General features: G+C 45.6%; 1 protein-coding gene across 1 annotated transcript in view; it reads right to left on the bottom strand.

Moving 5' to 3' along the window:
- Window positions 1-2,801: 2,801 nt before the first annotated feature.
- The window catches only part of tbx18 (T-box transcription factor 18), a 36,970-nt gene continuing 28,729 nt past the window's right edge, over window positions 2,802-11,042 (bottom strand). The window contains exon 9 of the mRNA XM_046293122.1: window positions 2,802-5,176. Coding sequence (XP_046149078.1) covers window positions 4,623-5,176 — 554 coding nt within the window. The 3' untranslated portion in view covers window positions 2,802-4,622. The remainder of the gene's footprint in view (window positions 5,177-11,042) is intronic.

Below are 11,042 nucleotides of genomic sequence, written 5' to 3'. Positions count from 1 at the left end.
TAGCATACAGTGGTTGTATTTTAATGTTGGTCTATAGGGAGGATAGGTCCTGTTGAGGTGTTCATAGTGAAACATACAGTGGTTGTATTGTAATGTAGGTCTATAGGGAGGATAGGTCCTGTTGAGGTGTTCACATTGTAGCATACAGTGGTTGTATTGTAATGTTGGTCTATAGGGAGGATAGGTCCTGTTAAGATGTTCATATTGTAACATACAGTGGTTGTATTGTAATGTAGGTCTATAGGGAGGATAGGTCCTGTTGAGGTGTTCACATTGTAGCATACAGTGGTTGTATTGTAATGTTGGTAATTAGGGATGATAGGTCCTGTTAAGATATTGAAACATACAGTGGTTGTATTGTAATGTAGGTCTATAGGGAGGATAGGTCCTGTTGAGGTGTTCACATTGTAGCATACAGTGGTTGTATTGTAATGTTGGTCTATAGGGATGATAGGTCCTGTTGAGGTGTTCACATTGTAGCATACAGTGGTTGTATTTTAATGTTGGTCTATAGGGAGGATAGGTCCTGTTGAGGTGTTCAAATTGTAGCATACAGTGGTTGTATTTTAATGTTGGTCTATAGGGAGGATAGGTCCTGTTGAGGTGTTCATAGTGAAACATACAGTGGTTGTATTGTAATGTAGGTCTATAGGGAGGATAGGTCCTGTTGAGGTGTTCACATTGTAGCATACAGTGGTTGTATTGTAATGTTGGTAATTAGGGATGATAGGTCCTGTTAAGATATTGAAACATACAGTGGTTGTATTGTAATGTAGGTCTATAGGGAGGATAGGTCCTGTTGAGGTGTTCACATTGTAGCATACAGTGGTTGTATTGTAATGTTGGTCTATAGGGATGATAGGTCCTGTTGAGGTGTTCACATTGTAGCATACAGTGGTTGTATTTTAATGTTGGTCTATAGGGAGGATAGGTCCTGTTGAGGTGTTCAAATTGTAGCATACAGTGGTTGTATTTTAATGTTGGTCTATAGGGAGGATAGGTCCTGTTGAGGTGTTCATAGTGAAACATACAGTGGTTGTATTGTAATGTAGGTCTATAGGGAGGATATGTCCTGTTGAGGTGTTCACATTGTAGCATACAGTGGTTGTATTGTAATGTTGGTCTATAGGGAGGATAGGTCCTGTTAAGATGTTCATATTGTAACATACAGTGGTTGTATTGTAATGTAGGTCTATAGGGAGGATAGGTCCTGTTGAGGTGTTCACATTGTAGCATACAGTGGTTGTATTGTAATGTTGGTCTATAGGGATGATAGGTCCTGTTAAGATATTCATATTGTAACATACAGTGGTTGTATTGTAATGTAGGTCTATAGGGAGGATAGGTCCTGTTGAGGTGTTCATATTGAAACATACAGTGATTGTATTGTAATGTTGGTCTATAGGGAGGATAGGTCCTGTGGAGATATTCATATTGTAACATACAGTGGTTGTATTGTAATGTTGATCTATAGGGAGGATAGGTCCTGTGGAGATGTTCATATTGTAGCATACAGTGGTTGTATTGTAATGTTGGTCAATATGGAGGATAGGTCCTGTGGAGATGTTCATATTGATACAGTGGTTGTATTGTAATGTTGGTCTATAAGGAAGATAGGTCCCGTGGAGATGTTCACATTGAAACATACAGTGGTTGTATTGTAATGTAGGTCTATAGGGAGGATAGGTCCTGTGGAGATGTTCATTTTGATACAGTGGTTGTATTGTAATGTAGGTCTATAGGGAGGATAGGTCCTGTGGAGATGTTCATATTGATACAGTGGTTGTATTGTAATGTAGGTCTATAGGGAAGATAGGTCTTGTTGAGATGTTCACATTGAAACATATCTTCTATTTTTAAGTTCCTAACCTGTTTGATAAGATTAGTACATATTTTCTCATGGGACCGCACATCAGACCCCGACCCCAAGTTTGGTGACCACTGTACTAGCCTCTCTCTTTGCTTGCTTCCTCTCTCACTCTCTGTCTCCTCAGCTTCCTCCTGAATGCATTATTATGCCTTGTATTGTTCTGCTGAGATTGGCTCTGTGTAATGTTGGCTTCTTACTTCATCGTTCTAGCTGGCTAAGTAATCCTACCATTCTCTGAGAGGGTTTTTAGTTATTTGGGGGATATCTGTAGACATGGCAGGAGTTTTACTGTATGGTTTTAAATGTGGCTTTTGTCCTGCATCTCGCTAACACACTGTCAGCATCGTCTCTAGTTTTGCCTATTTCTCTAGTGAGCCGACTGCAAGTTTTCACAAAGCGACACGATTAGAACTCCGTCATATGAAGAACAAAAGTGTTTTTATAAAATGACCCATAATTGATTTTCTTCATTGTTTATTTACAAAATATATATTTATATATATATATATATATATCTGCATTTTTTTCAAATTTGAAAAAATGGCACGGACCTCACTGTCCTCATATGTCTACTGAACAACAATATAAATGAAACATGGTAAGTGTCGGTCCCATGTTTCATGAGCTGAAATAAAAGATCCCAGAATGTTTCCACATGTACAGAAAGCCTATTTCTCTCAAATGTTGTGAAAAATGTGCTCACATCCCTGTTTACATCCCTATCTTTGCCAAGATGATTCATCCACCTGTCAGTTGCAGCATATCCCGAAGCTGATTAAACAGCATGATCATTATACAGGTGCACCTTGTGCTGGGACAATAAAAGGTCACTCTCAAATGTGCAATGTTGTCACACAACACAATGCCACAGATGTCTTAAGATTTTAGGGTGTGTGTAATTGGAACACTGACTGCAGGAATGTCCACCATGTTGCCAGAGAAATGAATATTCTCTACCATAAGCCACCTCCAGCATCCTTTTTGAGAATTTGGCAGTACATCCAACTGACCTCACAACCACAAACCACGTGTAACCACACCAGCCCCGGATCTCCACATCAGGCATCTTCACCTGTGGGTTCTTCTGAGACCAACCACCCGGACAGCTGATGAAACTAAGGAGAATTTGTCGCCTTAATGAAGCCCTTTTGTGGGAAAAACTCAATCTGATTGGCTAAGCCTGGCTCCCCAGTGGGTGGGCCTAGCTCATATGCCCTCCCAGGCACACCAACGGCTGCGCTCTTGCCCAGTATTCAAATCCATAGATTAGGGCCTAATTTATTTATTTCAATTGATTGATTTCCTTACATTAACTGAATAACATTTTTTAAATTGTTGCATGTTTATATTTTAGTTCAGTATAGGTCAGGCTGCTTGGTTTATGGCTCCGCGTGTTCAGCAGATAGACACTTGTTTTACCTTTGTTGTCTTTTTGTTTTAAGCCTTCCCAAACCTTAACCTTTAACATTTGAAATGTTCTGTTTACAAGGGTTTGGACTTCTGTTTCTGAGATTCATACACACAAACACACACATATTTCTCTCTCTCTCACTCACACATATTTGATGCTTGATATATTACAAAAAGGATCTGTGTGAAACAGGTTCTCTGATGGTTAGTGTGTAATAATATTATACTTTTTATTGTTTTTTTTGGCTCATGAAGCTGCTTGTCCGTCATAGACAGAGGCCAGGCAGAACGCTGTGGGTTGGCAGGAAATGTGTGTGTGTGTGTGTGTGTGTGTGTGTGTGTGTGTGTGTGTGTGTGTGTGTGTGTGTGTGTGTGTGTGTGTGTGTGTGTGTGTGTGTGTGTGTGTGTGTGTGTGTGTGTGTGTGTGTGTGTGTGTGTGTGTGTGTGTGTGTGTGTGTGTGTGTGTGTGTGTGTGTGTGTGTGTGTTGGCAGTAAGTGCGTTAGGTCACATGACCCACCATTAACACAGTTCATTATGTATAAAGGTTATAAGCAGTTATGACACCTTTATGTCAAATAGTTAAAACATGCCACACACACAACGTGTGTGTAAGTCCTATTCCCTATATAGTGCACTACTTTAGGCCAGAGTCCTATTCCCTATATAGTGCACTACTTTCGGCCAGAGCTTCATAGGGCTGCTTTATAGGTTTCCAGCCAGGAGAAGTGCACTACATAAGGAATAGGGAAACATTGCAGATTGACTGACACTGTATCTTTGGCATGGGAATACAGTCCTTTATAACAGCATTCATATAACTCAGTAGGCCTCTCACTGTGTCAACTCTGTTCCTAGGAGCTGTGGGAGGTTATAACTGTTCACAGACGCTGTATAGGAAACCACAGGTGCTGAAGTGTTCTTAGTGTTTATTTCCCGATTCTTCCAGATCCGGGGCTTGTTGGTGGGTGTGTTTATTCTCTCAGGTCTCCAGACTTGTATCAGACCCCCAGATCTCCTCCAACGCAGCTGTTTCAGTCTCTCAGATGCTTCTGTTTATTTAGTCCTTTAATAACATACTTACAAACAACAACAACAACAACAATATCCCATTAAGTCAGCGGAGTTTGACGTTCTCTCTTTATATTTCTTAGCGCTCACACAAACGTCACCAAAGCTGTTTCCTCTCTCTCTCTCCATCTCTCTCTGTCTCCTCATAGGTCCGTGAGATGTCTCATCAATCCTCATTGGCTGGTGATTTATTCCAGAGTTACAAACCCATGTCCTACCCGGAGAAGCAGCTATTTGCGAAAGCAACCCTGGGGGTCAGGGTCGGAGTATTTCTCAGCCCATGTGGGTAGTGACCTGTGAAGCCCCTCCCCCTGACTGGCTGCCAGCCATTCCCAGCGTCCGAGAGTCAAACAGGAAGTTGGCATGCTGGCCTCCACTGAGCATGCCCAGACTGTCCGCCAGGGTTCCGCTGGGTGAGGAGCCGAGAAAAGCGTTCTGATTGGCTGCAGCGGCAGAAGCAGCCGCCATCTTGTCTGGGCTGGCAATGAGGCGGGGGGAGGGGGGGAAGGCGTAACCGTAGAGACCGTAAGGGGGGGAGTGGAGGCGGAGACTTCCGTAACCCTGGTGGGCAGGGTTTTGTAGATAGCCAATCTGAGAGGGAGGGAGGGACATAGAGCAGAATCCTTCGCTGTCATAGGCTGACGGTCCTCGCGACGTAGGAGAGGGGAAAGGCTCGGGGAGGCTACTGTAGCGATGTAGGGGTGTGTGTGTCGGCCGGCTGCAGGTGTAGTCCGGGGGAGAGAGAGGCCACACCTGGAAGGGGGAGGAGCAAGGAGAGGAGGAGAGCAGGTGAGGTGATCCAACACCTCCATGTGGCCCCGGGGCTCCTGCAGAGTGACAGACACAGAGTAACATCAAAAAACTAAACTAATCAGTTAAATTTTACATTGACCTTTTATTGAATTAACAGACACTCTAATGCAGACCAACTTCCAGTCAACTAAGGTGACAGTCAGTACAACTAAGACCACATATCACAGTCAGTACAACAAAGACAACATATCACAGTCAGCAAAACTAAGACAACATATCGCAGTCAGTACAACTAAGACCACATATCACAGTCACAGTCAGTACAACTAAGACCACATATCACAGTCAGTACAACTAAGACCACATATCACAGTTATAGTCAGTACAACTAAGACTACATATCACAGTCAGAACAACTAAGACCACATATCACAGTCAGTACAACTAAGACCACATATCACAGTCACAGTCAGTACAACTAAGACCACATATCACAGTCAGTACAACTAAGACCACATATCACAGTCAGTACAACTAAGACAACATATCACAGTCAGTACAACTAAGACCACATATCACAGTCAGTACAAATAAGACCACATATCACAGTCAGTACAACTAAGACAACATATCACAGTCAGTACAACTAAGACCACATATCACAGTCACAGTCAGTACAAATAAGACAACATATCACAGTCAGTACAACTAAGACCACATATCACAGTTATAGTCAGTACAACTAAGACCACATATCACAGTCAGTACAACTAAGACCACATATCACAGTCAGTACAACTAAGACCACATATCACAGTCAGTACAACTAAGACAACATATCACAGTCGGTACAACTAAGACCACATATCACAGTCACAGTCAGTACAAGTAAGACCACATATCACAGTCACAGTCAGTACAACTAAGACAACATATCACAGTCAGTACAACTAAGACCACATATCACAGTCACAGTCAGTACAACTAAGACCACATATCACAGTCATAGTCAGTACAACTAAGTCCACATATCACAGTCATAGTCAGTAAGACCGGTACAACAGAAAGGCCAGAACAACAGTAAGACGAGAAATACAGTAAGACAACAGTAAGACCAGTACAACTGGAAAACCAGTTCAACATTAAGATGAGTAGAACTGTAAGACAACAGTAAAACCAGTTCAACAGTCAGACCAGTACAACAGTAAGATCAGTACAACAATAAGACCAGTACAACAGTAAGACCCGTACAACAGCAAGACCCGTACAACAGCAAGACCAGTACAACAGCAAGACCAGTACAACAGTAAGACAACAATAAGACAAGTACAACAGTCAGACCAGTACAACAGTAAGACCCGTACAACAGCAAGACCCGTACAACAGCAAGACCAGTACAACAGTAAGACCCGTACAACAGCAAGACCCGTACAACAGCAAGACCAGTACAACAGTAAGACAACATTAAGACAAGTACAACAGTCAGACCAGTACAACAGTAAGACCCGTACAACAGCAAGACCCGTACAACAGCAAGACCAGTACAACAGTAAGACAACAATAAGACAAGTACAACAGTCAGACCAGTACAACAGTAAGACCCGTACAACAGCAAGACCCGTACAACAGCAAGACCAGTACAACAGTAAGACAACAATAAGACAAGTACAACAGTCAGACCAGTACAACAGTAAGACCCGTACAACAGTCAGACCAGTACAACAGAAAGATCAGTACAACAATAAGACCAGTACAACAGTAAGATAAGTACAACAGTCAGACCAGTACAACAGTCAGACAACAGTAAGACCAGTACAACAGCAAGACCAGTACAACAGTAAGACCAGTACAACAGAAAGTTCAGTACAACAATAAGACCAGTACAACAGTCAGACAACAGCAAGACCAGTACAACAGTAAGACAACAATAAGACAAGTACAACAGTCAGACCAGTACAACAATAAGACCAGTACAACAGTAAGACCAGTACAATCCTAGCAGTTTCTTCTTAGCTAGCTACATAGCCGTCTTTGTATCAAAGATAATTGCGTAATTATCGTATTTCGTCGTCCTAACGTAGTCTTCACTGCTCTGCCCAGCAGCTAGCCAGCTAGCAAACGTCCACCGATTAGCAGCACTGTAGAAACTATTACACTCAACTGAACGACTTGATTAGTGTAGTGTTAGTTAGCTACAAAGCTGTCTTTGGTGTCTTCGTATCCAAGATAATTGTGTAGTTTAAAGTGTGTAGTCTTAGAGTGATTATCTTAATTTACCGAGGTTAGCTAGCCAGCTATTTGTCGTCCTTAACGTAGGAGACTCTGCTAGCTAGCCAACAGCTAGCCAACGTCTTCCGAATAGAACTCAACAACCCGGTCGCATTCACAGGTAATATCACGTTTTCATTTCATTTCATTACAGTACAACGGTTTGATTTGTTTGATCGTAGCTAGCTACATAGCTAGCTACATAGCCGTCTTTGTATCAAAGATAATTGTGTAGTCTAGAGCGATTTTCTAGGTTAGCTAGCCAGCTATTGTTGTTCTTTTAACGCAACGTAACGTAATCAACACTGCTAGCTAGCCAGCTAGCCCCCGAATAGCAGCACTGTAGAAACTATTACACTCAACGGAACGACTTGATTAGTGTAGTGTCAACAACGCAGCCACTGCCAGCTAGCCTACAAAGTCAACAACGCAGCCACTGCCAGCTAGCCTACTTCAGCATAACTGTATCATTTTAATCATTTTAGTCAATAAGATTCTTGCTACGTAAGCTTAACTTTCTGAACATTCGAGACGTGTAGTCCACTTGTCATTCCAATCTCCTTTGCATTAGCGTAGCCTCTTCTGTAGCCTGTCAACTATGTGTCTGTCTATCCCTGTTCTCTCCTCTCTGCACAGACCATACAAACGCTCCACACCGCGTGGCCGCGGCCACCCTAATCTGGTGGTCCCAGCGCGCACGACCCACGTGGAGTTCCAGGTCTCCGGTAGCCTCTGGAACTGCCGATCTGCGGCCAACAAGGCAGAGTTCATCTCAGCCTATGCCTCCTCCAGTCCCTCGACTTCTTGGCACTGACGGAAACATGGATCACCACAGACAACACTGCTACTCCTACTGCTCTCTCTTCGTCCGCCCACGTGTTGTCGCACACCCCGAGAGCTTCTGGTCAGCGGGGTGGTGGCACCGGGATCCTCATCTCTCCCAAGTGGTCATTCTCTCTTTCTCCCCTTACCCATCTGTCTATCGCCTCCTTTGAATTCCATGCTGTCACAGTTACCAGCCCTTTCAAGCTTAACATCCTTATCATTTATCGCCCTCCAGGTTCCCTCGGAGAGTTCATCAATGAGCTTGATGCCTTGATAAGCTCCTTTCCTGAGGACGGCTCACCTCTCACAGTTCTGGGCGACTTTAACCTCCCCACGTCTGCCTTTGACTCATTCCTCTCTGCCCCCTTCTTTCCACTCCTCTCCTCTTTTGACCTCAACCTCTCACCTTCCCCCCCTACTCACAAGGCAGGCAATACGCTCAACCTCATCTTTACTAGATGCTGTTCTTCCACTAACCTCATTGCAACTCCCCTCCAAGTCTCCGACCACTACCTTGCATTCTTTTCCCTCTCGCTCTCATCCAACACCTCCCACACTGCCCCTACTCGGATGGTATCGCGCCGTCCCAACCTTCGCTCTCTCTCCCCCGCTACTCTCTCCTCTTCCATCCTATCATCTCTTCCCTCCGCTCAAACCTTCTCCAACCTATCTCCTGATTCTGCCGCCTCAACCCTCCTCTCCTCCCTTTCTGCATCCTTTGATTCTCTATGTCCCCTATCCTCCAGGCCGGCACGGTCCTCCCCTCCCGCTCCGTGGCTCGACGACTCATTGCGAGCTCACAGAACAGGGCTCCAGGCAGCCGAGCGGAAATGGAGGAAAACTCGCCTCCCTGCGGACCTGGCATCCTTTCACTCGCTCCTCTCTACATTTTCCTCCTCTGTCTCTGCTGCTAAAGCCACTTTCTACCACTCTAAATTCCAAGCATCTGCCTCTAACCCTAGGAAGCTCTTTGCCACCTTCTCCTCCCTCCTGAATCCTCCTCCCCCCCTCCTCCCTCTCTGCAGATGACTTCGTCAACCATTTTGAAAAGAAGGTCGACGACATCCGATCCTCGTTTGCTAAGTCAAACGACACCGCTGGTTCTGCTCACACTGCCCTACCCTGTGCTCTGACCTCTTTCTCCCCTCTCTCTCCAGATGAAATCTCGCGTCTTGTGACGGCCGGCCGCCCAACAACCTGCCCGCTTGACCCTATCCCCTCCTCTCTTCTCCAGACCATTTCCGGAGACATTCTCCCTTACCTCACCTCGCTCATCAACTCATCCCTGACCGCTGGCTACGTCCCTTCCGTCTTCAAGAGAGCGAGAGTTGCACCTATTCTGAAAAAAACTACACTCGATCCCTCCGATGTCAACAACTACAGACCAGTATCCCTTCTTTCTTTTCTCTCCAAAACTCTTGAACGTGCCGTCCTTGGCCAGCTCTCCCGCTATCTCTCTCTGAATGACCTTCTTGATCCAAATCAGTCAGGTTTCAAGACTAGTCATTCAACTGAGACTGCTCTTCTCTGTATCACGGAGGCGCTCCGCACTGCTAAAGCTAACTCTCTCTCCTCTGCTCTCATTCTTCTAGACCTATCGGCTGCCTTCGATACTGTGAACCATCAGATCCTCCTCTCCACCCTCTCCGAGTTGGGCATCTCCGGCGCGGCCCACGCTTTGGATTGCGTCCTACCTGACAGGTCGGTCCTACCAGGTGGCATGGCGAGAATCTGTCTCCTCACCACGCGCTCTCACCACTGGTGTCCCCCAGGGCTCTGTTCTAGGCCCTCTCCTATTCTCGCTATACACCAAGTCACTTGGCTCTGTCATAACCTCACATGGTCTCTCCTATCTTTGCTATGCAGACGACACACAATGAATCTTCTCCTTTCCCCCTTCTGATGACCAGGTGGCGAATCGCATCTCTGCATGTCTGGCAGACATATCAGTGTGGATGACGGATCACCACCTCAAGCTGAACCTCGGCAAGACGGAGCTGCTCTTCCTCCCGGGGGAAGGACTGCCCGTTCCATGATCTCGCCATCACGGTTGACAACTCCATTGTGTCCTCCTCCCAGAGCGCTAAGAACATTGGCGTGATCCTGGACAACACCCTGTCGTTCTCAACTAACATCAAGTCAGTGGCCCGTTCCTGTAGGTTCATGCTCTACAACATCCGCAGAGTACGACCCTGCCTCACACAGGAAGCGGCGCAGGTCCTAATCCAGGCACTTGTCATCTCCCGTCTGGATTACTGCAACTCGCTGTTGGCTGGGCTCACTGCCTGTGCCATTAAACCCCTACAACTCATCCAGAACGCCGCAGCCCGTCTGGTGTTCAACCTTCCCAAGTTCTCTCACGTCACCCCGCTCCTCCGCTCTCTCCACTGGCTTCCAGTTGAAGCTCGCATCTGCTACAAGACCATGGTGCTTGCCTACGGAGCTGTGAGGGGAACGGCACCTCAGTACCTCCAGGCTCTGATCAGGCCCTACACCCAAACAAGGGCACTGCATTCATCCACCTCTGGCCTGCTCGCCTCCCTACCACTGAGGAAGTACAGTTCCCGCTCAGCCCAGTCAAAACTGTTCGCTGCTCTGGCCCGCCAATGGTGGAACAAACTCCCTCACGACGCCAGGACAGCGGAGTCAATCACCACCTTCCGGAGACACCTGAAACCCCACCTCTTTAAGGAATACCTAGGATAGGATAAGTAATCCTTCTCACCCCCCTTTAAGATTTAGATGCACTATTGTAAAGTGACTGTTCCACTGGATGTCATAAGGTGAATGCACCAATTTGTAAGTCGCTCTGGATAAGAGCGTCTGCTAAATGACTTAAGTGTAATG

The sequence above is a fragment of the Oncorhynchus gorbuscha genome, linkage group LG12 (assembly GCF_021184085.1).
Source record: "Oncorhynchus gorbuscha isolate QuinsamMale2020 ecotype Even-year linkage group LG12, OgorEven_v1.0, whole genome shotgun sequence".
NCBI lineage: Eukaryota > Metazoa > Chordata > Actinopteri > Salmoniformes > Salmonidae > Oncorhynchus > Oncorhynchus gorbuscha.
This window is presented reverse-complemented; position numbering and strand designations above follow the sequence as displayed.